Genomic DNA, 27,729 nt, shown 5'->3' with positions numbered 1-27,729 from the left:
ATCCAGCTGGATGGAGCCCGGCTTGCCACCCTGCTGTAGGCTCCAAGCAGGGGTCCTAGGCAGCAGGCTGAAGATGAAGACACTACCCAGCCCAGCGCGGTACTAAGGACAGCAGGGACACGATAACCCCAGGCTGCAACTGAAGACGCAGCTCAAAGAAAGGAAAAGCCTTGCAACGCAGCCAGCCGGTTTAATGACAGGCAAAACCATGCAGATGCCAAACTACAGAGCACCAGGGACTCAGGGGTACAGAGGCCTTGGGGGGAAACACTACAACACCATCACGAGGGAAATGGGGTCACCTAACGTTGATGTGGGGTGGGGGGGTCCACTGGCAGCTCAGACCTATGCCATTTCTCAGGGGAACATGCATCCCACCCCAAAATAGGAGCAAGCCGGCCGCCTTCACTGCCGAACATAAATCCTCGTGCAGACCACGTCATCGGCGCCGAACGTCTGCAGAGAAGGAAAAACAATCAGAGCAGATGCCTGTGCAAATATGTTTAAAACATATCACTAATAAGGCCACTTACTGCCCTGTTAAAAACCCTTTGTAACCAACGTTCAATTTCCTGTGCCACATGCTCACACTAACTGCTAAGGTCTTTTTTTCTCCCTTAAGCTCCATACGGGCAGAGAGCAACTGGGGTGTAGAATTATATGCAATTTTCCTTTGTTTCTGGATCCCATGAGTGCTGACATGGGAAATGTTTGGTTTGAAAAATTAAACTGAAAGGGGGAGATGTCACACTGGACATTTCTGAGGTGGTTCTGTCTCTTCAAATGACTTCAGTAGGGCGCGGGGCCTGGGCAGCTGGAGCCCAGGGCTCGTGCGCTGACCAGCCAGACGGGGCGGCGTTGGAGAGAGCGGCTGCCCACCCTCAAGTTATCTGCAAGCTGGAAAATGGGTCTGAGCTGCAAAGGCACGGCACTGGCCTGGACCCAGCTCTGCAGCCCCCAGCTGGGGGAAGGGGGCCCGGCGCTTCCTCTCTTGCTGGTGCGGAGTGGAAGGGAGGGGGTGTCAGACAGGGCTGGAATGGAACAGGATGATCCCCAAGGCTCTTTCCAGCCAAAATTCTATGGCTCTTTGTTTGTATGTCTGTTTGCTGTGCGGTGGGCACAAACCTCCCCAGATGGAGGATTTTCTTCTGGCCCCTGAAGTGGGATCGCCTCTAAATAAACTATCTTAACTCTCCCCCAAACTAGCAATTACTCAGGGGCTTGCTCTCCTGGCCTCTTACACGCAGTTGGAACAGGGAAAGCAATATGTTTGTTTCACACACAAAACCAAACATCAAAAATCCTCCAGCCTGCAGCCCCGATGTGGGCACGTCTGCCGACGTACGCTTTTCTGCAGGAGCGCCCCTTGCTCTCAGATTCTCAAAGGGGCTTGAGGCCCGGGAGAGGCTGAGAGCCTGGCTAGACCTGACCTTCAGCTTCCTGCCCCGGCCCGTCGCCTGGCTGAGAGGCTCTCGCAGCGCGTGCTAGGACGTCCCAACGTGTGTCTCAGGGAAACACTAGTCATGAGTGACACCAGGAAGCAAACAGCCATCAGCAGCTTTTCCAAGTGGGGGCTCCTGGTCACGCAGGCACAGCTGTACCTGCTCCGGACACCTCTGTCTGCAGGAGATGCTGCGCCAGGAGGAGGGCAGGGGGGCAGGCGTTCCCACCGGAATTCACCTCTAGGGGTGCTGACCTCTCAGCTCCAGGGACATGGAGTGTGTGGGATTGGACTCTTCCCATGCACTGTAACCAACCCTCGTATCTGACGCCTCCCCCAGGCCCCCAGGCCGACGAGCAGCTTCCAGATACAAGAAGAAATCCCATTTCCAACCGGATCTGAAACATCCTTCTCAGCCGGCACCCATGCCGAAAGATTCCTGAAAGAAACTCTAGACTGTTCCAGAGCGGTTTGAGGGAAGATCCTCCATTTTCACAGAAGGCAACTTACAGCCCCCGGGGGACCATTTACTGTTGGCCCTGGGAGAGCTTATTTCAACTTAACTAGGATAATTTGCCTCTTGTTATAAGGAGATAGCATCTCCCTGCGTTTTGGATTTATTAATGATAACAACCCTTGAAACAAAAGCCCATAGATCAAGTCTCAAATGCCAAGAATTAATGCTCCTTTTGAGGCTTGTCTGGTCGGCTGAGCCAAGGAAGGATGCACAGGTGGAGCTGGGGGGCGGGGGGTGGGTGTTGGAAGTCATGCAGTCCTCGCAGCAGAATGTTTTCTGGTTGCTCGGGGATTACAAGGTTAATAAAATCACACTTTCTCACGGAGCAAACCGAGCCTGCTCGACCCTCAGCCACACTCCAGAACTAAGAGCTTTGCTGACTCAGGTACCAGCAAACCTTTTGTTCCTTTTTCACCTAAATTCCATGTCTCAGCCTCAAAGTGCTCCTCCAACCCCGTCAAGTAGTCCTTCCCTGCAAACGGCATTCACCAGGTTGCAAAGGAAGCCAGTCCCTTCTCTATGAAAGCGGACAGGACTGGAAATGAGAGCCGGGAAGGACAAGCGGCCTCAGCTGAAGTAACAGAGACCGCTCCATGCAGCGTCTGCTCACAGGATCAACACGCAGTTTCAGGGCTGAGAGCAACCCACCCGGGGATCAGACTTTAGCGGCAGCCCTCAGGCCACAGCCTGGGAAGGGAAGGGCCACGCCTAGGTCGCACAGCGTGGCCGGCCCGCGTCCCACTCTGTCGGCTCCCTCCTCAGTGCTGCAGGGTGCCATTGGCTAAGACGGGGCAGGCGGGCGCTCTTAGAGGGTAGATGGTAACATATGCCTCGTGGAGAACAAAGGATATCATTTCCAGGTTACCCACACAGCTTTTCCCTTTCCTTGCGTGTGTGCGTGTGTATGTGTGTGTGAGTGCGCGCACGTGTGAGCACGTGTGCGCGGAGAGTGTGCGTGTGTGAGAATGTGTGTGCGTGTGCGTGGTGGGGGGCGGGGTCGGGGCAGGGAAAGCCTGCTCTATTCTGAAGTACAAAGGAAGAGTGACTGAGCCTTCCCTGTCCTCCCTGACACCCTCTGCCCCCAACACCTAAAATCAAGGACGAGGCAGTGTGTGATTAAACCGTGGGGGTTTCTAAACTGGCCTCACCAGGTAAAGTTTGTGTGGCCAGGATTGTTTAAAATGTTTTAATCTGAGTGCCTCGAAGGGAGAGCCCACCCTTCCCTGTTCTAAGGCCCCAGCCGCAGACCACGGGACATGCAGAGCCTTCGGCAGCCACAGGACTTGCCTGGCTCCTGAAGGCCACTGCAGTGGGTAAGTCTAGCGGTAAAAATGCTCTCTGAGGCTCCCAGTGCTGACACACTAAAATTCCTGAAATCTTTCCCTGGTAGCAAAATGGGGAACGAGAAGGGGAAAAAAATCCCTTTGCAGAGTGAAAACCCCTGGGGCCTCCCGGAGCCCATGCACTCTGGCCCAGTGGGAAGGGAGGCCGGCTCGAGCCGCCACGGAGCCGCCATGGGGACGCACAGTGGGGACGCTACAGCCTGTCACAGCCCTGCTCCTCCCAACCACAGAACGATGAATGCCTGTGACCTCCACTGTCACCTCAAGCTTTCCGCTCAAATTTTAACACACGGCCGACGGGGTCCCGCTCTCTGGTGAGGGAGGACGGCACCATCTGGGGACTGTAGGCGTGATTCAGGGGCCCAGGACCTCACCAGGATGAGCTCGTCGTTGGCCAGCTCGCGGGTCCAGTAGGTTTTGGGGCCATCCCCCTCGAGGAGAGTCTGTGTGCAGTGGATCTTGTTCTCATTCTCCCAAGTGGCCAAACTCTGCAGGCAGGAAAACCATTAGTGACATTAATTATGGTCTTGGCAGCAGGAGCGGAGACAACAGTGCGCACGGGAGGGTCTCGGCTGTGGATAGAAGCAACACATGGTCCCTGTCAGCAGGGCACAGAAGCCTCTGCGGTGCCCTATGGAGTCCAGATTCGGAGGGCCGGCCACGGGTTTATGGGGAATAAATAGACCTCGTGTCCCCCCAGAGCTCCCCCTCCCCACACGCACACACACACTCTCCGAACCAGCGGAGCTTTGGGCTCTCATCTCCAGGAATAAAATTCAGAGCATGCAGTGATTCATTTGTGTCAAAATGGACTATCCCTTCAAGCAACTAGCATATTAAGGGCAAGAACCTTCCCATCAGAACTATACCACGCTGGAACCTAAGACACTGTATTTATAGCCACACTGTACCCAGCGACAGCAGCCCTCTCCACTGCACGGATTTTGGGATAACCCCTTCCTTTCCGTGTGTACAGACTGTTGTGACAAACCTGAGTATCTCTGAGGGCAAAAACACCACCACCTTCCAGGGTACGGCCTCTGGAAAACATTCAGACACAAAACAAATCAACCGTCTTCATGCTCCTGGACGTGGGAGGCGGCACAAAGCACAGTGCTCGCCAGCTGGGTGGGGGTGCCCACGTGGAGCACGCACACACTTGCTTTCTAACTGACACTTGCCAGGCTGTCACGTGAACCTCTGATTTTTTATCAGAGCCGTGGTCTCTGGCAGTGGCCACCGCTGGACGTCCCCAGCTGAGTCCTGCCGACGGCCAGGCCAGCTCCCCGGGACTCCCAGTCACTCTTGTTTTTACAAACAGTGCCGTGGGGCTCAGACGCTGCCCTCTGCAAGCCTGGACATCATTTTCTGGCTGTGCCAATTCTGTGCTCCAAACCCGCCATGTGGGTCCACCCCTGCGGCCGAGTCTCCGTGTCCGGAGGGTCCAACTCTGCAGATCAGACAGGCCCCCTCAGGAAACCGGAGACTCAGTTCCTCACTTTCTGGAGCCTTATTCGTGTTTCTTTGTTTTGAACGCCGGGGAAAGGGAGGGAGACATTGTGTCGCCTTTTAGATAACTGATTGCAGCAGCGACAATTTTCCATCACCCTCAGAATACACACTAACCGACCCTTCATTCTGTTCAACCAAAAGCGATTTTTGCCACGGCAAACGGGCATGTACTGCCGCTGGCTTCCGTCCACTGTTCATCCCTGGGGCCTAGCGCCGCACACACACACACTCTTGCCCTTGAGGACTGAGAGAGCACTTGGTCCATTTCCCCAGCCAGAATCGGCCTCGCTTTGGGAAGGACTCCGCCTTTCCTTCAGAAACCAGGCTGAGGGCCGGAGGGAGAGGTGCTGGCCCACGACACCGCTGAAACTGGATCCAGGGCGTCCCCTGGGGCCCGGGGACCCGGGGCCCGGGGGGTGGGGGAAAGCGAGCGCTGCCGTTCCACCTGCGACAGGAGACGTGGCGGCGGCCCGGCTCCCCGCAGCCGCGCCCGCGCCCACTGCGGACGCCGCCGCCGCCGGGGTCCCCCGCCCCTCCCGGCGCAGCGCGGAGGAGGCGGCTTGGGGTGGGGTGGGGGCGGACTGGGGAGGACCTTCTCGCTAGCCCAGGGCAACCCGCTCGCACGAATCCTCTCTGCAAACCGCCAGGGCACGGCCTTGCAGGGAAAGCGCGCCACCGGCCGCAAGGGCAGGCAGGGGCGCGTCGGGCCGCGGCTCGGAGGGGGGACCCCGGAACGCCGCCCGCCTCTGGGGCCTCACCCTGCACTTGCGTCCGTCCACGGTCTCCTCTTCGAAGCCTTCTCCGACCTTGAAGTTGATCTCGGTGGTGCGCACCGTGGTGGACGTCTTGATGTAGAACTGATCCCCGTCCTGGCGGATCTCCACGTGCGGCTTGGACGCAGCCGCCACCGCCACCTTCCTCAGCATGGCGTTCACACCTGCGCAGGGAAGGAGGGCGGCGCCGCGGGCTCGGTCGCAGCGCCCGCCCGGCACTTCCCAAACCCTCTGCCTATAGATGGGGACCTCAAAACACCCGCTCCCCCCAACCCTCGCCCCAACTTTCCAGAGGAGACACAGGCTCAGGGAGGGTAAGCGGCTCTCCCTGCGCAGCACGGTGAATTCGTGGCAGGGCCTGGCCTCACACCGAGTCTCCAAATTTAAAGTCCCTGATCCTCCTTGGACTCCAGAGAGAGCCTCCCCTGGCGCTGATCCAGCACGAGACGAGGCCGAACCGTCGGGGAAGGCGCCAAGCCTCCAGCAAACGTTCGCGGGGCGCGCGGCTCCCGGGCTCCACTCGCCGCTCCTGCCGGGGCGGCCTTGGATCGCTCCCCTCGCCCTCGCCCCGGGGACTCCCTCCGCCTGGGCTGGTCCCGGAACCCACGCCTGCGGGCCCGGGGCACCTCGGGGCCGCGCCTCCTCGTAGGCGCTCACCGACCGCGCCAGCTTACCCAGCGCCTTGAGGAGCTCGTCGAAATTCTCGCTGCTGCGCATCTTCCAGGTGCCGGCGAAGTTGGGCATGGCGAGGCGGCGGGCTGCGGCGGGCTGCGGGTGGACGGACGGGAGGGCGCGGAGAGCGGCGGCGCGGCTGGCTCCCTCCCGGCTGCAGGGCGGAGACTGACGCTCGGCCCCCAGCCCGTGCGCCCAGAGTCCCTGGGAGGGAGCCCCCCGCCCCGCCCCGCCCCGCGCCCCGCCCCCGCCCCGCCCCCGCCCCCCGCGGCCCTACCCGCGAGCCCCGCTCCCCGCCCGCGGTGCCCCCCGCCGCGGTCCGTACCCCAGCCTCGGTGCGCGCGCCGGCGCCCGCTCTTCTACAGCTGGGGGTGGGCACTGGGGGAGGGTCAGGCGATCGGGCACTGGCCCAGAGGGGACAATTGCGGCAGCGGGGCGGTGGGGACGTGGGGAAGCTCTGCACCATTCTCTCTACCTTGGTGCATGTTTGAGAACTCTAATAGAAAGTTAAAATACAGCGGGTGGTGGGCCGGTCAGTGTTGGGAGCCGCGCTCTCCCCACTCCGGGTAGTGCGTTCTGGGCGTGCGCAGCCGGTTTACCCCCACCCCAGTGAGGGATCCTATTCCGCACCCCCACCCCCCACACACACACTGGCGCAGGGCCAATGCGAGCCAGTGGCGGGAAAGCCCCATGCCCATGACCCCCGCCTGGGCCCTGCTAGGAACCGAGGGGCGCGCGGGATGGTGGGCTCTCCGCGTGCGCAGGGCAGGAGGCCGCCCAGGCCTCAGCGCTTCCGGACTGCGGTCACGAGGGCTGGAACCCGGGCTAGGAGCGGCCCGTTCTGCGGGGAAGTGTGGCTCCACACTCTGCAAAGGAGGTCTCCTTCCTTCTCCCATTGCTCCCAAGTGTGCACCATGCTGAAAGCCCCCCTTCGGTGTCTCCAGCAAGAGGGTAGACACACTTCACCGCGGCCCTGTGAGCCTCCACGGCTGACCCCAAGTTTTCCTTCCAGTCCCTGTCCACTGTGCCATCATCCCTCTACCTTAGCCAAACTGCACAACTCAGGATTCTAGAATCAGCCATGCATCTTCCCACCTGCAGCCTCTGCCCATGCTGAGCCCTCTCCCGGGAATGCCCCTTTCCTCTCCGGGTTCCTAAGATCTTGCCCATTCATCAGAGTCCATCTTTATGGTGTCTCTTTTGTGATATTCAGTTTCCTAATCAAATATGATTATTTTTCTCTGAACCCGCAGAGTCTGTGTTTGGTTTTGCTCTTGCTTAAGTATTAATCCTGCTATAAACTGAGCTCCTACAGGGCAATGACTTGAGTATTCATCAACGTGTCCTCTCTTGCTCAACCTCAGCCAGGTGGGGCTCAATAAATAAGCATTGATTTGAGAAGGATATGAGTGCTCTGCAGCCGGAGGGCGTGTGGGGGAAGACCCCCACAGGGCTGCAGGAATCCATGCTGACAGCCTGCTGAACAGGGCTCTGGGCGTCTGGAGGGGGCTGGGGCTGGGTTCCTGCCTGGGGCCCTGAGGAGCTGTTTTAGAAAGCAGCTGAGGATAAGAGAGGGGGGAGAGACCGTCTCCAGCTGGAAAGAGATGTGGGCAGGGCTGGCCTTATCAGTGTGAGACCTGAGCAGTCCCACAGGCCCACGTTCACAGAGGGGCCTGGTGGTTGGTTCCATGCTCTGCTCTTGCCATCTTGAAATTCTTAATCATTTTTTCAACAATGCATCTTGCGTTTTCATTTTGCAGTGGGATCCACTGCAAAATTATGTAGCTGATCCTGAGTGTGGGAGGCAGGGGGTGGGCCTGCTACAGAATCAGACTCACTTCACAGAGGGTCAGGCATCTCTCCAGTGAGGGGGCAAAACAGGGCTGCCATCCAGCTAATGCAAGCCTCCCCCCCCCAACCAACACTGCTCCCCAGCAAGGCTTCTGCCATCTTAAGACTGGGGCTGGGGAGGGGCAGGAGGTCAGCAGAGTGGGGAGTCAGGACCATGGGGACAGCCCATGAGAATAGTCAGAGGGCCGTGGATAGGGCGTCAGAGTGACTGGCAGGTCTTGCAGCAGGTGGGCAGAGGGGGGAAGGAGAAGGGCTGGGGGAATCATGGTAAAAGAACCAGAGGGATGGGGCAAGAGGGGCAGGTGAAGGCGGCCCACCCTCCAGCCAGGGCTGCCCTGACAGGAGCACAGCGGGCATTGTCCAGTCATACGTCAAGCATGGGAGCGGGGTCCAGGAATGGGGAGGGCATGGCCACTTCCACATCCGCATGTGAGGAGGTCCTCGGGTCCTTGCAAGCCTACTGTGCTCACTCATGACGCTTGGAGGTGGCCAGGACTTCTTAGAAGCCCCAGACCTCATCGGGGGGCACATGGAAGGGAGGGCAAGCTCCCACCACTGGCCTGGCTACTTATAGGGGGAACCCAGAGTGAAGAGGGCAGCAAGGACACCACCATCACGGTGCTTCTGTGGACCCAGCCTCAGGATCCATGGAAGGGCCCTGCTGGGTAGAGATCCAGCTCGTGGCCCAGGCCTCCAAACAGGTTGGTGGAGTCACCATCCTCTGAGCCCCGCTGCCATCCCTCCTTCCTTCTGTTTTATTCTCTTGTTCACCACCTCTCTGAGCTGGGAACTGCGCTCAGCGCTGGGGGGAGTGTCCACTGAAGATCCAGGTCCTGTCTTGAGGGTCTACTGTTTGACCAGGAAAGAACCTACCACGTCTGTAATCACTCACCCGAGGGGCAGGCAGTTAGCCTGGCCTGGGCTGAGACTGGGAGCCTATCCAGGGGGGTGTGATCAGAAAGAACCATGTGTGGAAAGACAAACCCTGCGTGTACTTGGAACCACATCTCTCTGCGTGGCTGGAGTGCATAGTCCGAAGGTGGTGAGGCAGGAGATGCCGGGAGAAAGCTGACACCCAGTGCAGGCAAGCAGCGCGGGAAGAACCGGGGTTACTGAATGCCAGCCATCACAGCAACATGGGGGAGCCTTCTAGAAATTCAGATTCCCAGGCCCCAGCCCTGGAGATTCAGATTCAGTAAGTCAGGGGTAGGGCCCAGGAAGCTGTGTTTGGCGAGCTTTCCAGGTGACTCCCCGTGTACAGTCGAGTGACCGGCTGCATCTGCAGGGGAGGGGAAGTGGGGACGAGAGCCCGGGGTGACTCCCACTGTCTGGGTTGTGCACTTTGTCTCATTTGCTGCTACGGGGAGCTCAGGGGCAGGAGGCCAGATCTGTGTGGGAAGTGCCTGGTCTGTGTTGTCTGGGGCATCCAGGACCCAGTGGGCAGTGCGGTCCTGGAGTTCGGGAGAGAGGTCTGAGCTGAGATGGGCGTGGGGGTCACCCGTGTGCAGGGGGCAGGTGAAGACACGAGTGTGCCCGAGATGCCGGGGGACAGGACACAGCTCAAGAAGCACAGAAGGCCCTGGTAGAGAATCTCGGTGTTGAGGGGCAGCCGGAGCAGGGGAGGGCCAAAGGAAGTGGGAGAGAAACCAGGGTGTGAGGTCCTCCTAGCAGCCGGGGGCACCGTGTTTCACAAAAGGAAGGACGGGCCAACAGAACCGACTGCTCCAAGAGGCTCCTGGGGGCAAGGGCCACCAAATGTCCCCTAGAGTGAGCAGCAAGACAGTCTTGGTGACTAAAGCCAGAGCTGTTTCTGGAGGTGGGGGGTCTGGAAGCGGGCTACAGGGGATCGAGTTCAGAATGGAAAGAGTGAAACAGGAAGCAGAGACGCTTCTTTCAAAAAGCACAGGGGGGGGCGCCTGGGTGGCTCAGTTGGTTGAGCGACTGCCTTCGGCTCAGGTCATGATCCTGGAGTCCCTGGATCGAGTCCCGCATCGGGCTCCCTGCTCGGCAGGGAGTCTGCTTCTCCCTCTGACCCTCCTCCCTCTCATGCTCTCTGTATCTCATTCTCTCTGTGTCAAATAAATAAATAAAATCTTTAAAAAAAAAAAAAAAAAAAAAAAAAGCACAGGGGGTGTAGGGGAGGGGAGAGAGAGTGGAAGGTAGGAGGGGACGTGGTGTCCAAAGGACTAGCTGGGGTTTTGTCTGTTGGCCTTTGGGGGGAAGAGATTCGGTGTTTACTGTCTCTGAAGGCAGATGCAGGAGAAGTGGAAGATGGTGCGGCTGACAATGGGGAGAGGACGGGGCCAGAATGCAGGGCCCCGAGCTGGAGGGGGCGGGGGCCGGGGAACCAGAAGCTGGAGGCACCTGTCTGAGTCGGGTCCTTTCCCTGGCCACTAGGAGACGGGGCTCCGCGGGGCTGAGGAGGGGTGCAAGGTGGGGTCCCAGGCGGAGCCTCAGCCGAGTCCCTTCTGGGAACAGGAGAGGTGAGTGGGGCGGCACAGAGCCCCGGGCGCCTAGCTCTGGGGTGGAGTGTGCTCTCCGCCCGCAGCTCGGGGATCCCAGCGTGCAGCGTGGGGGTGGGAGGGCACGATGGCGGACCTGTGAACCCATGCAGGGGCAGAGAGGACGGCTGCCAGTGGGGGCAGCCAGGATGGGTTGTGGGGTTCGGGGCCTGCACCCCGTGAGGCTGAAGAGTGTGTACCCTGGGGCGGCAGGAAGGCAGGCAGAGGTGAAGGCGCTGGAGTTGAGGAGGAGGAGGGATGCTGAGGCACATGGGTGTGCAGCCTCTCTGGTACCCGTGGAGCCTCCTGCGGAGCCCGCTTTGGCCGGTTCTGTGGGGCCGGGGGGCCGGCTGCGGGAGGAGAAGGGGGGCTGTGCTGCTGGAGTTCTAGCGAGACGCGGCGCGGAGGCCACTCGCCCAGCCGGTGGTCGGCAGCTTCAGGGAAGGCTGCTGAGGTCCGCTTTGGGTAGGACAACTCAGAGGCTCATAGGGACGGACAGACGGAACTGTGCAGACCATGAGACTCGGGGCAACCACAGGAGACAGCATTCTGGAAGCTACCCCAGGATGAGGAAGCCAGCTGGCCATAGTCAGGGCTCTGGGGGTAGAGAGCCCGCCTGGCACGGGATGAAGCCGTGGGGTATCGTGGGTCACAACGTTCGGGTTTGGGGGGCACTGCAGGCCCCAGAGTGCAGTTCTGGGGGGCGGCGGGGGCTGATGACAGGTGCTGGGGGGCCGGATGGAATTCTGCTGACACGTGCTCTCCGAGGTTGGCAGTGCCCAGCGCGGGCGGCCGGAGGGGGCCCACAGCCCGGGCCCTTACCGCTTGGCCCAAGGAGCCCAGCTGGCACAGCAGGTAGGCAGAGGCGACTTCCCGGCTGACGGCAGCTGCACACGTCCATGTCACGTCCGTGGGTTCCGGAACATTCCCAGGGGCCCTGTGTGCCTGAGACACGCTCGCACACATGCGCTGACAGTCAGGATCCCCTTTCTGTTTTGGTTGGAAACATCGATCTTTGACTGTCTGGAGCAGAAAGACCCGTGGAACAGAAGATCCCTGTGGCTCGCCTGGTGTCCTTGGAGAGATACTGTGGGCCCGGCGTGGAATTCAGAGGTGAGCAGACATGGCCCTGGGATGCACGGCTGCCGGGGAAGATAAAGTTTGGGACCATGCAGTAAGAGCGTTGCAGGGGGAGGGAGGCACTTCAGGGGGCCCAGGGGAGGACAGCTGAACTTCCCAGGGAAGGAGACATTACACTTAGCAGGGCTCTGAAGGGTCATTAGTGTTCCCACGGCGGACCAGGGGGAAAGGGCCTCTGGGCTCCAATGGGGCAAATCCACCAGGAGCCCTCTGTGGACACTGCACCTTGGGGTGCAGGGATCCCAGAGTCCTGGCCAAGCGGGCTGTCATCAGCCCGCTGCAGTTGCCTGGGGGTGTGGCCAATCCCTGGTGTTTCCTCTCCGATGCAGATTCTCAGAAGCAGGCGCTGGGGCCTGGGCCCTCTCTCCAAGACCCCTTTGTTCTCGGGCTGGCAGTTCCTGCCTTTGCAGACCCCATGTTGCCCAGCTCCTCCCAGGCCACTGACCGGCGTCCCTATCCGGGGCATTTCTGCTGAGCTTTGCTACTTTTGCCTGGAGACAGGCCAGAGCCTCAGCTTCCTGGGGCCGCCGGCCTGGCCCCATGCCCTTAGACGGGCAGAACTCATGCTGGAAGAATGGGGGTCAGAGTTCAGCCCCTGCAAGCTGGGGGCTCTGGAGAGGGTCCCAGTGGGGGTCTTCAGGACAGCTCTCTGTGGTGGGGGCTGGGGCCCCTGTGCTGGGACAATCCAGGAGTCCGCAGAACAGGACAAAGAAGAGCTGATGTCTCTGGACGACTGGGGGCAGGGCCCGTGCCCCGCTGGGTGAGTTTCTTCTAGGTTAGTGGAGTGGAAGGAGCACTGGACTGGGAGTCAGGGGGTAGGCATCACCGGGGCTGGAGAGGTCCTGGGGACCATGGAGTCCTACAGTAGAATGAATACAAGAACATTTCCTGAGCTTTTACTAAGAACCAGGCATGGGAGTGAGTGCTTCATTCATTCGTTCAGTCGTTGGTTCGTTCATTCTTTATCACTGTCCTGGGAGAGGCACTTGGTCTTAGATGAGGAAGCTGCAGCACAACCAATAAAGTGCCCAAGGTCACTCAGCCCACTGAGACAGACCTGGGAGGGAGCCCGGGAGGGCCGGCCCCAGATGCGCGCCCTCACCAGCCCCTCTGCGGTCTTAGTGGGCAGATGGGGACTCGAGGCCCCGAGGGGGTTTCTGGCCCCTGGCCAAGCAGTGCCCTGCCCACCAGCCCTGGTCGCCACCGAGCGGCCGTGCACCATGGAGCAAGTCACAAGCACCATGAACCTCAGCCTCCTCCTCGGGCGGGGGCTGTCTCTCTACCCCCAGAGGAAACGAAAGCACTGCCAAGCCTGCTGGTGGGCCAGCGGCAGACACCCCATCTTGTTGAGCCCCGCAGAACCAAGCTCTGAAGGGGGGCTGAGCTGGAAGGGACCCCCCCGACTGACCAGGCCCTGCGGTCTGGGGACCAGCAGCAGCAGAGTCCCCTGAGAGCTTGCTGGAAATGCAGAATCCCAGGCTCGAGCCTGACCTGATGAGTCAGAATCTGCATTCTAACAAGACCCCCAGGGTATCTGTATCCTGGTGGAGGGTGAGAAGCCCTCGTGCTTGAAGTGGGCTGCACACTGGGATCTGAGGACCGCAGGTGAACGCTGATGTCTGGGCACCACCCCACCCCCCCGAGATGCCAACATAATCATTTGAGGGTGTGTGGCTTGGACATCAGGTTTTTAAAAGCTTCACAGGCTATGGTAATGTGCAGCCAAATTCGGGAACCGCCGGCCTACTGTAGGCATTTACACCAACTCCCTTTTCCATTAAAAAAACGTGTATAGCAGGGGGCCTGGGTGGCTCAGTCATTAAGCGTCTGCCTTTGGCTCAGGTCATGATCCCAGGGTCCTGGGATTGAGCCCTGCATCGGGCTCCCTGCTCGGTGGGAAGCCTGCTTCTCCCTCTCCCACTCCCCCTGCTTGTGTTCCCTCTCTCGCTGTCTCTCTCTCTGTCAAATAAATAGATAAAATCTTAAAAAACAACAAAAAAAGTGTATAGTAAATAACAAAACTAGAGCCGGGGGGCGGGGGGGGGTGGTTGTAGGGATGTCCAGGCAGAGTCCCAGAATGACCCAGGCCTCCCGTGGCCGGGCCCCTGCAGGTGGTCCCTGGCTGGTGAAGGCAAGATCAGAGCCCTGTTTGGGTGAGCTGAGAACAGCTCTAGTCCTTGGACTGTGGCATTTAAGGCCTAGGAGGGACTTGGAAACGCTGCCTAAAGCCCGAAGAGGTTACGTGACTAATCCGACAAGCCGTGATCTGCAGGTGGCTGTGGGGGTCCCCCACTGGAAAGCTCTCTTGCCCGAAGTCATGAAAGGGGTCATGGCCCAAAAGCATTGGGAGTCCCTGCTGTGAAATCCAAGGTATGTCCAATTCTTCTTCTTTCTTTTAAGATTTTATGTTTAAGCCATCCCTACACCCAGCATGGGGCTCGAACTCACAACCCCGAGATCAAGAGTCGCAGGCTCCCCCAGCTGAGGCGTCCAGGTGGCCCTAAGATACGTCGGGTCCTGAGGAACCTCAGGAGAGGCAGACGGGCTGCTGCTGGCTCTGAGGACCGGGTGGCTCTACAGGAGGCCGAAGGGAAGCCACTCCTTCTTGGAAACCAGCAGGAGACCCGCAGAGACCCTGCTCCCACATTGGCACGTGGCCCCCGCCCCAGCTGAGCCGTGCCGCGGCCGTTGGTCAATGTGGTCATTAGCTGGAGCTTTCAGGGCTCTAAGGTCGGACCTTCCACTGATTATGTCACCGCCCATCACTGTTTCTCACCGAGTAGTTGAGACGGTAGGAAGTGAGGGAGCGTCAGGGAAAGAACATGGGCTCTGGGGTCCCTGGGACCAAGGCCAGAGACCCTCACTGTGTGCCTTTGAGCGAGACGCTCAGCCTCTCTGAGCCTTGCTTCCGTGTCTGGGAATTGGAGGCGACGGTGATGCTTGTCGACCCCACGTGGTTCTGGAGGGTCACATGAGATGGTGTGCGTGTATTCTGTAAAGAGCAGCGCCTGCGTCAGGCCGATGTCCGTGCGTGGGTCCTGTTCGGGGTGATGCCCAGGACGTCATGCCGCGCACCTGAGTGCAGACGTTTACACACAGGTCCGGGTTTCCTTCTCTGAATCCCTTGGGGCGAGGTGTGTTTCTGATTCCGCACTTTGCAGATTTTCAAAGCCAATACGAGGCCCGACAGTCGAGCACCTTACTATTACCAGAGAGGACCATGAAGAGCCACACAAAATTAGATGAAGAATCTGTTCGGGTCTGGTTATGCCTCTTAGTACGTGAGGAAGAGCAGCTCTGTTGTCAGAATGTCTGGGGTTCCAGAATTTGGGGAAAGGGGCTGCAGATGGGGGTCCGAACAGCTGTGCGGTCCCATGTGCCTGGGCTCCCCATGCACGTGCCCGGGGACGGAGCGTCGTCAGCTGCACAGGGCGAGCCGTGGGCAGAACACCCCGCTCGGGGGGGCTGTGTGGCCGCGTCCGCCCGCCCCTCCCCCTCCCGCCCCCGAAGCTCTTCTGTGGCATCAGAGCAGTGGCCACATGCCAGGAGCCCACGGACTCGGTGGCTGCTTTTGTCCTTTCCAGATTTGCTGGGCCTTTGTTTTGTCGTCTGGGGGGGTGCGCACGCACGTGTGGCCTTTGTGCGAGTGTGGTCTCTGGGCTGGGGGGGTGTGTCCCTGCTCCGTGTGTGACTCGTGGTGTCTGCCCGTGTGGGTCTGTGTGTCTCCGACGTAGGGTCACCAAGTGTCCCCGTTCGCCTGGGACTGAGGGGGTTTCCAGGACACGGGACGTTCTGAGGTCAAGCGAGAAAGTCCTGGATGAACTGGGCTGACCTGGTCCCCCTGTGTCCAGCGGCGTCTGAGGGCCTGGGTGGCCATGCCTCTTGATGGTGCTTTCTGCCCGCGATTCCTACCCATCTGCGCGTCTGTCCGCAGCGTGCACGTGTCCACTGTGCATTTGCACTTGTGCGTCTGGGGTGTTCTGTCCGTGTGTCCCCGAGTCCCCCGCCCGAGAGCCCGTGTCTGAAGGGCTTGAGTGGACACGGGGCCCTTCCCGGCTGGCCTGTCCGGTCCTGCCTGTCCCTGCCATGGGCTTGTTGCCTGGCCAGCCCTCCTGGGGCTCAGCCATCTTCTCTCTCCGTCCCCAAAGCCTGCGTTAGACAGACCAGCCGCTGTCTCCGCAGGCCGGGCCCCAGGCCGAGCATTCCCTGTCCCAGCCCCTCCCCGCGCAGGCTGAGCGGAGACAGCCGGCCGACTCTCCCAGCTCTTCCCTCAACACGCTGCATCGTCCGCGAGCCCGTCCTCTGTCTCCACGCACGCCCTGCCCTTACAAACCCCCACTCTTCCCCAGCCCCCATTCTCGAAGTCGCACCCCTCATCCCCTGCTAGCACGGCCTTCCTTGTCCACCCCCGGTGCAGCCCAGCATCTGTCCTCTGCCTCCCACAGTCCAGGGTGGGCTCGCCACAGGCGGCAGGAGCAGAGGAGAAAGAGGGAACTCACCATCTATTGTCCCCCCACCCCCAGGTGCCAGGCACAGGGCTGAGCCCTGAGCTGCATGGTCATTTAATCCCTACACCAGTCCTGCAAGGTAGGTGTCCTCGTGGCTCCTTTTCGGGTAAAGGGGCTGAGGCTCGGGCCCAAAGCCACACAGGAGGTGGTGTTGCTGCTTCCGGAGTCCAGCCTCCGTCCAGCAGGCAGCCCCGCCTTTCGTGAGTGCTGGTGTGTGTGTCTGCTGGTCCCGCCAGCCCAGGGGCCTTTTGCCGGCCAGGACCACGTTCCGTCTGTCTTCCAGTCGGCATAGGCTGGGGCACCTAGCGAGCACTTGGTGAAGGTTTGCCGAATGAATGCCTGCTCTCAAAAATGACAGCTTCAGCTTTCATTGGCCTGATTTATACAAGTGCTGGGCTGCTCTGGGCTGGGGAACGGCTGGTTATAATTTATCAGGAAACACGGCAACTGTCCCAGCTTCCCTTTCAGTGCAGAAGGAGAGGGTAAATTGATGGCCAAGAGCCCTGCTCGGGAGGGGCCCCCAGTCTGGCTCACAGTGCGGAGTCGGTGCCGAGAGGCCCTCTGGCCGTCCCCCACGTGGGCCCATCCACCTGCTGCCTGGAGGTGGCCGGGGGGGGGGGGGCCCCCGGCCCCCCCCCCCGGGGGCCCCCCCCCCCGCCGCCGGGGGGGGGGCGGGGGGGGGGGGGTCAGCTGCCTCTCATCGATCGCCCTGCTCAGCATGCCAAATGGTGCCTTTGAAAGTCCATAAAGAAAGAGACGCCCGTTCATCCCTGACCGATCTCCCCTTGCTGCCCGTTCCTGCGGCACGTGTGGGCCCAGCACAATGCCTGTCCGTCACGGGTGCTCAATCACCGTCGCCCGATTCATGGTCTTTCAGATGAGAGCAACGCCCGCCTCCTTCTCCCTCATCCCCCAGCCCGGCGTTGCCAGGACAATGCTGCGGTGACCCTCCTTAATCGAGACTGACGGATGTGGGGCGTGTGGGTCTCCAGAAACCCCCGGGCTCCTCCAGCTGCCCCAGCCTTCCCAGATGTCTGGGAGCTTCTGTTCTCTTCTCCCAATCAATGAGGCAGCTGGGTGAGCCCTGGGAGCCCCACCTGAGGGGCCTCAGCCTCAGGCCTCCGCCGGGCTGGGTCCTCAGACCATACGGCCCCTCCCAGGAAGGCCTCTGAGCATCAGAGCTGGGGCCCTGGGCTTGCTTCTCCCTCCCCCTGCCCCCGACCGGTGCCAAGCTCCGTGACCCCTCTTCCTCTGTGGCCGCCCAGCCTGGGCTATGAGTGATGAAGAGGGCTATCCTGGCCTATGATGGTGATTGCATTAGTGATGGTAACACGAAATTAATCCCAGTAATAAGCCCTACCAGGCTGCTGAAGGAGCCCCACAGCAGCCCCGAATTCCAGCAGCACCGAACTTCCTGCCAGCATGTCCTCATCCACGGGGCTCCCTGAGGCCCCGCAGGATGTGAATATTTAATTAACGTCCTCTCCTGCTCACTGGAGTGTTTGTAAATATGATCCATGGGCCGTATTGTTAGCTCAGCTGAGCATTCCTAGCCCCCCTCCGCCGGCCAGCAACCCCCGGGCTGAGCCCGCCACCGGGCAGCGTGCCCCCTCCCAGAACTGCCCACGGCCAGCCGCCCATGCGGGATGGGGCCTCATCCCAGGGGGCCCTGGGCCTGGACACCACCCACCTTCCCTTCCCCAACCCCAGCACGGAAATCACAGGCCTCACTGTTGGGACCAGCAGTTGGCTGACGGGCCTTTGTAGAGAGGCCCCCAGGAGCGCAGGCCTGCTAGGCTGGTTGTTCTGGGGAGCAGGGAGGGACCCCGAGTGGAGGCATGACTTCTCCCCACCCCCCACTTGGAAACAAATACGCTCAAGAAAACGGGGACGGTTACTGAGCACCTTCCCGCCAGCGCTAAGGAGGCAGATACCCGCACTCTGCACAGGTCAGATGAGGGAGCGGGAGACCAGGGTGCTTTTCCAGGCTCTGTCGTGGGCTTGCTGACCACAGCTGGGTCATCGGGCCTCAGTGTTAGCACGTGTCTTGTGCATACGGGAACACCTCACAGGGTTCGGAGAGTGTGGGGGAAACCATGAAGCTCCCCGCACAGCTGAGGATGTGGGGGAGTCAGGGTTGGGAGGATGGACTCTCACGGTGCCGACGGGGAGCCCGATGCCCCAAGAGGGAGCGGGACTCGCCTACCAGCCCAGTCGAAGCGGACACTGACTGTGGGCCTGCTGACGCTCAGCCAGGGCCTTCTTCTGCAACAGAGTTTGGAAGTGAACCATTTCATTCTCTCAGCCCCATGTCTGGTTGGCTTGGTGGTTGTCACAGTGGGAACCATGGGGGGCACGGCTCCCCCAGCCGCAGTGGGTTCACCGGCTGCTGCAGCCAAGGCCAGTGGCCACCTGGTGGGCAGCAGGGGCAGCTGCCTGTCTGGGCACGTCCTCCGTCTTGGGGGTCTGCCATGCGCGCCCTGGCGGCCTCTGCAACCCCACTAGAGCCCAGGCAGGCTGACCTTGGGGGGCACCATCCAGCACCAGGACCTGGCTCGGGGAGTGGACGGGCTTTCCCTGCCTCACCAGGACTGACCCCTGTGTCCTTTCAGCTGCTGCCCTGCTGGGCCTCATCCTCATTCTCCACAAGCACCGCCCCCCCCCACCAAACACCCCTCTGCAGCGCCCCAGCCTCAGAATCGGCCCTGGCCCCGGGGGCCTTTGTGATCCAGGCCCCTGCATGCCCCCTTGCCCCACTCTCCCCCGAAGCTGTATGCCCGTCCATGAATGTGCTTCGTGCTGCTCTCCTGTCCCTCGGCCTGGCAAAGCCCCATCACAACTCACACCCAGCTCTCATGCCCCTAGCTCTGGAAGCTTCCCCAGCCCTTGCCCCTGGCCCCTGTGGCCCCTGTCAGACCGCTCTCAGAGCGCTCATCCTATTTATGTACATGTCTATCTTCCCCGCCGGCCGTCCCTCTGCGAGCAGCCTCAGGGCCGGGCGCCCAGCCCAGGCCGCAGCACAGAGCCGTGATGGCCCCTGAGCCATGGGACGTCAGTAGGAGGATTCTGCAGGCGGTTCTCACGCTGGTCGCACATGCACGCTGGCCCATGTCGCAGCTGTTCCTGGGGCTGCACAGTCCCTCCCTCCCTCCGCAGGCCTTTGTCTGCCCTGTTCCTCAGGCCCAGGAGCCGGCGGGGCCCTGACGAGGGGCTGGGAGGGCAGAGGAGAAGGGAGAGGTGGGGGCAGAGCACCGTGCATCTGCAGCCCCCTCCAGATTGATGCAGCTTCCGGGGAGCCCAAGGCCAAGGGAAGGCAGCTTAGCGGGCTCCTTATCTATCCCCCTGTCCCGGGCAGGGCAGGTGGTCACGGTGGTCGGGGGCCTTTGTCTGGCCTTTGTCTGAGGGCAGAAAGAAGCCAAAACGGGATCACAGGAAGCTCTGTGGGGAAGCACCTGGCTTCGCAAGGGGACAGAGGCGCTCAGGAAGAGGCTGCTGCCTCCACAAACTGGAGGTGGTCTGGGCCCTGCTGACCGGGGAGGCCCTTCCCCACCTCCTTCCCCTCCTCGAAATGCCACCATCATTGATTCTGCCTTTGGCTTGTTCCTGATGAGGCTCTGGTGCGTCTGCCCCCTAGCACGAGTGCCCCAGAGACGGGAGAGTGGGCCGGGTACGGTGGGGCGGGGGTCCCGGCCACAGTCACTCCGAGGGGCACAGATGAAAGATGGCGGGTTGGGCTGCCCGTCTTCAGGGACGCTGGGCCCTGTGGTCATTAGAGCCGCCTGCCCCCAGCCCGCGAGGGGGACTCGGACTAGCTCATTACCGATGACCCATCCATCTTGTCTCTGCCCTGACGTATCCATCGCCCCGGGGGGCGGACACAACTGTCCGGGAGGCTTCACCCTCCGTGTGGGGTGGGGGTTTGGTGGGAGAATGAAGTCCGCTTAGGAAATGCCTTTATTGTTCCAACCACATCAAATCCGCAGAATGCTGCGGGGTTGGGACTGGAGCCTGGGGGGCACCCGGATGGACGTAGGCTGCATGGCTCTCCTTACACATGGCTTTGGGCAGGTCACTTCCCCTCTCAGGCAGCCTCAGCCTCCCCTCCAGATGGTTTGGGGACTAGCCCCTCCCTTGACCCAGCGTTTGCAAGGTTGGTGGGGGACAAGGGATGGGAACACCAGGGTTGTTGAGCTGAAAACGGCCGCCGTCCTGTGGGCCAGCCTGACCTGGAGGCTCACACCCCAGGCCACACGTCCTGAGTGTGATTTGTGGAGGGGTTGGAAGTGGTCAGGAACCCACGAGCTATTTGATATCCCCCAGTTGTCTGTGGTTCACTCACCCGAACCCAGCAGCCCTCGGGGTACTCGCCAGAGACCCTCCAGCAGGCACGTCCCCCCGGGCCCAGACGGGTTTCTCAGCTCTGTGCTGGAGCCTCAGACCTGCAGATTCCCAGGCTGGACTGGACCTCTCACTCACATACGCCACCTGCACCCCAGGAGCACCCGGAGCCCAAGCCGCCAAGGGCCAGGGGCACCGCCTGCGAGCAGCCGCCCTTCATCTGCCTTCCCCTGCACAGCGCTGCGGCCGGGGGCCTCGCCCCCTCCCCAAGGCCCCCGTCTCCAGCCCCCAAGGCTCTCCTGGCGGGACACGGCCAGTTTTCCTCTGCAGCCTGGTCCTGGTCTCCCTTATGCTTTGTCAATGTCCCGCTCCTTAAAAATATGTCTATGTATTTTAAAAATTAAAATATTTTACAGAAGAAGTAGAAAATGGAGAAGAGAAACTAAACCCACTGTTTGCATCGTTAGTGTCCCTGTCCAGGTCCCCATACCTGCTGCGGTGAGGTCAGACACGTGGGGTCATGCACCCCGTTCTTCCCTCCCTTCCGGAGAATCAGCAGTTCCCACGCTGCTGATGATGTTCACTCTGCTTTTCCCTTAATTTCCCAAACCGATACAACGATGGCTCAGTCTTACAGAGCTATCAGTTCTCTCTCAGAAAACTCTGTAAATTCAATTCAAGCCCAACAGGAGACTTTCCATATTTGGCAGGTTGGCTCTAAAATTTATATTAAGAATAAATATGCAGGATAAGCATGACAACTCGGAAAAGGAAGGACAGAGAGGAGAAACGTGTCCCACCAGATATAGAACACGATCGTACAGCTCTAATATTGTAAAGCCACGGAAACTGGCAGAGGAATAAACCACAGATCAGCAGCATCATGCAGCTGCGGGACCGAGGCCCCTAAAGATCTGGGCCCTCAAAGGCGCTCACGAAGCGCCCGGCTGCGCCGGAACAGGGCACCTGTCTGCTTCCCGCTCGCCCTCTGGCTTCTGCCGCCGGTGTGGACGGCTGCATCATCAGGGGGCATGTGTGTCCCCTTCTACTGGACGCTTAGGACGGGCCCACTTTCAACGGTATGAGGGGCGCTGGGATGCAAATGAGCATCTCTGCACACTTTTCCTTCTGTGTTTGGGATTATTTCCTTAAGAAATTGTCCCAGAACGGGATGACTAGAACAGAGGGGAGGACCAGGGGAAGGCCCTTGGCAATTATGCCCGAAATGCTTTTCCACGGTGTCGGGCTCTTCGTGGTTTCCTTCCTTCCTTCCTTCGTTCACTGGGCACCTCCACTGGTGTGGGGACTGGGGACCCAGGTGAGGCGCGAGTGTGCGATCCAGTGGGAGGAGAGACGTGGAAGGGGGACTTTCAGAATCAGAGCAGTGAGTCCCCAGGGGTCAGTGCTGGAGCCCTGTGCCGTGAGTCCACGGTCTCCAGAACGGTCTGGCTAGGTGGCTGTGGGAGGTGGGCCACGGCAGGCCTCAGGTGCCAGACCAAGGGGTCAGGACTATGCCCTGCGTGCATGGGGGAACATGGAAGGTTGGCAACTGCCCAGTGAGGTCTCCGCCCACCTCGTAGCAGCCCCCTGGCTGCAGGTCTCCCCACAGCTTCTCCGGCTCTGCCCAAACCTGTGCAACAAGAGGGCCCCGTGCACGCACAGGCCAGCCTGCCCTCAGGCTCAGGAGTGGGCAGGAGCCCCGTTCTGCCCCCAGAACCTAGGCTTGGAGTCATCCCCCAGTGGGGTGGAGGTGTCTGCGAGCTCATCACGTCGGCTCCCACCATGGCTGGGCTACGGGCTGCTGGCTGCTGCCGCGACCTTGGGCATGCCTTGGTTTCCCTGCCACAGAGTGAGGCGTCTGCGTCAGCTGCTCTGAGAACTCGGTCAGCCTGGGCTGAACACAGAGGGAACCCCCAGCTGCACAGGCTTCATCAGCCTCTGGGGGGACACCCAGCACCGGCCGAGCAGAAACCCCACCTGACTCGTACGGCGTTGCTGGCCTTCCTCCTCCTTATGGCCCATCAGCCGTCTCTGCTCAAACCTGTTTGATCTGGTTCTGTCCACGGAGGTAAGCACAGGCCACTTTCTACCCAACACCCAGCCCAAGGTCGGTCCCCGGTCCCCGAGGTCAGTCCCCAGCCCCTGACATCCCCCAGGCAGCGCAGCCTAGACAGGCCTCATCCATCTTCCCCACCACGCCTGAGACAAAGGGCCTGATGTGTGTGCAGATGGGCCTGCCCCCATCACCCCCACCTCATCCCTCACAACCAGCACCGATAATGGGCCTCCAATGAGTCCCCTGTGGCCGCCCACTGCCTTGGGGGGGGGGGGCAATGACACAGGCAAACACAGGGTTTAATGACAAAGCCAGCCTCTGGGGGAGGGCCTGGGGAGGGGAGGCATGACCACAGCCCCGTGGAGAGCCCCATAACTCATTTCTGACACGGATATATTACGCCTCTCAAGGACCACTTGCCCCGGACACTGAGCTGCCAAATTAATTGACAAGGGGTCTTCCGAGGCGGCCACGGCAGGCCAGCAGCCCCCTCCCCAGAGGCCTGGCCCAAGGAACGGCCGGAGTTCCTCCTGCCCCGCCCGGGCTCTGAGCCCCTGCGGGTCGCCACGGAGGGTCCACGGACATGTGACCAAGGACACGGAGTCCCGGGGACAGCTGTGCCGTGCCCCCACCCCCGCCCCCAGCCGGTCCTCCCTGCCCGGCCAGCCCAGGGCCCGGACTCCTCCCTTGGCGCAGCCTCAGAGGCAGGGACAGACCGAATGCAGAGCGTGGGGTGCTGGTCACAGCTGGCCACTCCCAGAAGGCCCGAGGACCTGCATGGGGGGCTGCAGGGGACTGCGCCCAGGGCGTGGGGGCCCAGCGTGAACCCGCCCCCTGGCCCCGCGCCCCACGCCCCCACAGACCCCGCCGACCCCCACCCCGCCGGGTCTCGGGTCAGCCAGCCCTGTCTCTGGACCTCGGTTTCCCTCTCAGCAAAATGAAAGCTTGAGAGAACTGGTGGTTCCACAGGCCCCTCAGCTTTCGGAGACTTCGGGGGCCACGCACCTTGTTCATTTCATCTTCGTGACAACCCGCGGGCTGTGTCTCTGTCACAGATGAGAACACAGAAGTCTCTCAGAAGTGGCTGAGCCCCGGTTAGGACCGGCCGGACACGAAGTGTGTCCCCACCCCGGGCTGCCTCTGGCCACTGCTCTGGCTTAGGCACTGGGGACAGGGGGCCAGGAGACCAGGAGGGACGGGCTTCCCGAGGCCGTTTTGGCCAGGAGGGCAGGTGTGGGGCAGGGGGCTCCAGAGCGGGCAGGCCCACCAACCACCAGGCCCAGGCCCCGGAGAGAGGCACGATGCCAAGGGGCTGTGTGCCTCCCCACCCGGAGCTGCCCAGCCCACCTGCCGGCAGGACTCCCTGAAGCCCGCTGCCTGTCCCTCCCCACAACAGGCACCCTCAGCCCCTCCTGCAGTGTCATCCCCACCCTGTTGTCAGCCTGGACGTCACAGACGTCTCTGAGCACTGGGGACAGGCCCTGGGCCCAGGTTATGGAGTCTGGTGCCCTTGTTAGCTCATGGCTGGGCACACCTAGTCCTGTCTCCAGGACCTGCGGGGAAGGTGCAAAAGGAGCCCGTGAGGGAGCTGGGCCTCAGGATCCCCGCGAGGCCCAGCAGGGCGTCAGGGAGATGGGCCTGGTTGCAGGGAGAACCCAGAGGCCAGGGGGGCGGGGCCACGCTCCAGATGATGGGCTCTGAATGCACGTTGGGAAGGGGGGCGCCTTTGCCTGCATCCTAGGGTTCTGTGAGGCAGACGTCCACAGGATCTGGTTGCTGGGGGACAGGTTCCACGGATCTGTCCTCACCCTGCTCTCAATCCTCTGACCCCCCCCAACTCTATAAATGAGAGCCCCTGCCTTCCCAGCACTTTCACACCCCCTCCTGCCACCATCTGCAGCTCTCCCTAGAGGACACCGTTTCCAGGCAGCCCTGGGACGGACAGTGCACGGTGTGTTCACCCCATGCACGCTGGGCCAAGGTGGACAGCTCGAGAACGTGTCGGGACCACTGGGTTGCTGGAGCGGGCACACAACGAGCATACTGACCATCCCAGATTCCGTGCGTCATGCTGACAATGTGATCAGTGACATCAACCTACCCCCAGGAGCCGTCGACACCCCAGCGATCAGTGAGTGCTGTCAACCGGTTTGGCTTTTTTCTCCTCAAGAGCCTGTTATTGAACACTTCCCAGCACAGGGAGGGGAACCTCTCCTCCTTTGAGCCTCTGGTCATCCAGGTGGACCCTTCGACCCGCTCACCAGGCCCCCCACCCCTGCGCCGCTGGCTCACTGCCTCCCCACCCCGTTCCTGCCCCCGTGGGGCCCAGCCTCCTCCGGCAGGCACATTAGGGGCCTCTTGTTCTCACCCTCCCACAGAGGATTTCTTTTTTTTTTTTAATTTTTTTTTTAAAGATTTTATTTATTTATTTGACAGAGAGATAGACAGAAGAGCACAAGCAGAGGGAATGCAGAGGGAGAGGGAGAAGCAGGCTCTGCACTGGGCAGGGAGCCCGATGCGGGGCTCGATCCCAGGACCCTGAGATCATGACCTGAGCCGAAGGCAGACGCTTAACCATCTGAGCCACCCAGGCGCCCCCACAGAGGATTTCTTTAGCAGCTGTTTGGTAGCCTGCCTTTGCAGCTTCCTAGGTCAGTAGGTAGATGCCGACGATGCCCAGAAGGTCACAGAGCGGGCCGGCTACGGCAGAACTTTCCGTCCTTCCCCAGAACGGGCCCGTCTCCCCCACCTGCACTGTGGCCCCACTGGGCCCGACTGTCTGCAGCGGGGGGGAGTCCACGCTGCCTCCTGCCCATTTTCGAGGGGTGTAGGGCCTGCAGGCTGGTGGAGGGGGCGCTCCAGCCCTCAGGGACAGAGAGCCTGTGCGGGGACCAGGGGCCTGGGTTCCAGTCCCCACTCTGCCACGGCTTTATTAGGTGCTCTGGATTCACCAACTTTCCTCTTCCACAACATGGGGTAATAGAATCGCCCGGCTCCGGGGAGTCAGACGGGCGGCTCTGACTGGAAGGCTGGCGTCTGGGGAGGAGGGTCCAGAGTCCTGCCAAGAGTCACTGTGAGCTCCTTGCGGGCAGGGGTTCCGTGGGCTTCCTTTGTGAATCCCCAAGCTGGTGTTTTGGCCCCCGTTTGCTAGGTGAGGGGAGATAGGCCTGCGAGGCCCTTGCCTGGGGTCCCCTAATGACTCAGCGCTGGCTCTGGGGTCTGCAGGAGCTGAGGGGGGCAGGGACCCGCCAAGTGGCCGAGAGCAAGTGGTGACTGCCCCCCTCTGGTCAGCAGCAGTAAAGCCACGGGCTGGGGCTCCGCTACCTGGGCCCCTGTTCCCCATACAGGGGGCCTGCCCGGACCGGCTGCAGGGGCTTCCTGGCTCAGCCTCCCCGGACCAGCTGGTGAAGGAGCGACAGGGCCCCCACCACTGGCCCCATAGCAGTCCTGTCCTACCCCGGCCACACTTTTCCTTCCTGGGACCTCCTGCTCCCCACCTCCCCCTCTCCCAACACGCTGGGATTGGGAGTGGAACACGAGAGAGCCATCCCCCAGTAGCCTGGGTTTCAACCTCACGGTGCACCTGCTGGCCGAATGATGCTGGGGAAGTCACTTGGCCTCCCTCAGGTCATGCTCCTTCCCGGTCAGTCCCAACGGGATGAATCCCTGTGGATTATGGCAGAGGGTTGCTCATCACGGGTATTCTGCACACGTGAGCTTCTCAGCGTCGGGCTCGGTCCACTGTAGCTCTCCAAATGTTTAAAACCAGAACAAAAATGTGGAGGTGCTGGGGTCTCCAATATGGGATTTCTGTGCCCTGATGGTGAGCAAGACCGTCCACTGGGATATGGGAAGAATATATTAGACCTTCAGATTATATTTACTTTTATCTCATCCTTTTTAAATCCTGTTTTTGTATTTGTTTTATAATATGTATATTAGCAGGATAGTACATACACATAATTTATAAATAACGTACACATATCAGGGTGCATGGTAAAAAATTTTTAATGATAGGTATGTGGGGTCACTGCTTTAAAGGAGAGAATCCCCATCGCTTTCTAAAAGTTTCCTTCTGAGGAAGTGCCCAGGTCATTTCCAGGTGAGGCCCGGGAGTCGCCCTGGCTGTCAGCTTCAGATGAACGTGCCCTCAGGTGTTCAGGGAGCCAGTGAAGGAAGGAGACCCTGGGCTCTCGGGCCTTCCCCAAAGGTGGGCTGTGCATTTAGGACTTCCCAGAAAAACAACAGCGTTTTCTCCCCATATCAGCCCTAAAGGGAAGGCACTATCGTCGCATTATCCCCATTTTAGGGATGAGGAAACAAGGCCCAGGTTAGGCTGCGGAGTGTAGCTGCCACAAGTGGGCCCAGGAGCCCTGGTGCTAGAGCCCGCATTAACCCCTGTGTGCCCAGCCCAGAACAAGAAAGGCCCGGGAGCCTGTCCATGAGGGCAAGGAGCATAGAAGGAGGTGCGGGTCCCTCCCAGAGTGGGAGTCTTGGGGCAGAGGGAAGGGCGGAGGCCCTAGAGGGAGGGGCACCAGTGAGATACTGTAGCCTGGGGCGGGGTGGGGTGGGAGACCAGCTGTGGGTCCGGGGGCACCTGGGACGAACATGGGAAAGAGGATGAGGTTCCTGACATCAGGCTCTGCCAGACGGGCTTCTGAGGAGGGCCACGGAGAGCCCCACACAGGGCAGACACACAGCCCACGGAGTTCCCCGCCCTTGGCCTGTTCTGAGCAGAAAGCAGGACCTTCCCCTGGGCCCCACACCACACCCACGGATCCCTGTGTTTTCTAGGAAGTCAACTCGGGCTTCCTGGAACTGGAACAAAGGCGCTCTCCCTCCTATTGAGGTGGTGAACTCCCCGTCTTTGGGGGTGTGCTAGCAGAGGCTGGATGACCTTATAATGGGGTTGTGTAGAGGGAGATAGATGTGGGATAGATCTGGAAGGCTCCTTCCCCTTCCGGAATGCTCAGACCAGTGACTCTGAGTGAAGAGGAGAGCTGTAGTGGGGATGGCTCGGGACGCTGTGACTGCTGTGGACTCCCTCCGGGTCCAGCCTGGTTAGAAAGGCAGCTGG

The 27,729-nt window shown here is 60.7% G+C and overlaps 1 protein-coding gene across 1 annotated transcript; it reads right to left on the bottom strand.

The window, feature by feature from the left end:
• Nucleotides 1-243: 243 nt before the first annotated feature.
• On the bottom strand, nt 244-6,398 carry CRABP1 (cellular retinoic acid binding protein 1). Its single transcript, XM_021680614.2, has 4 exons — nt 6,261-6,398; nt 5,572-5,750; nt 3,676-3,789; nt 244-456 (listed from the first exon to the last, which is right to left on the bottom strand). Exons 1-4 carry the CDS (start codon nt 6,328-6,330, stop codon nt 406-408), a joined length of 414 nt encoding a protein of 137 aa, XP_021536289.1. The 5' UTR covers nt 6,331-6,398; the 3' UTR covers nt 244-405.
• Between the last annotated feature and the right edge of the window lie 21,331 nt (nt 6,399-27,729).

Source organism: Neomonachus schauinslandi, chromosome 9 (assembly GCF_002201575.2).
Source record: "Neomonachus schauinslandi chromosome 9, ASM220157v2, whole genome shotgun sequence".
NCBI classification, from domain to species: Eukaryota; Metazoa; Chordata; class Mammalia; order Carnivora; family Phocidae; genus Neomonachus; species Neomonachus schauinslandi.
This window is presented reverse-complemented; position numbering and strand designations above follow the sequence as displayed.

What these genes read in the sequence shown, in the direction of transcription:
- CRABP1 (XM_021680614.2), bottom strand. Translation starts at nt 6,330, where the DNA reads ATGCCCAACTTCGCCGGCACCTGGAAGATGCGCAGCAGCGAGAATTTC. An exon ending in CGAGCTCCTCAAGGCGCTGG is followed by an intron (nt 5,751 to 6,260) that starts GTAAGCTGGCGC and finishes TTCCCTGCGCAG; the next exon opens with GTGTGAACGCCATGCTGAGG. An exon ending in CCAACGACGAGCTCATCCTG is followed by an intron (nt 457 to 3,675) that starts GTGAGGTCCTGG and finishes CCTTCTCTGCAG; the next exon opens with ACGTTCGGCGCCGATGACGT.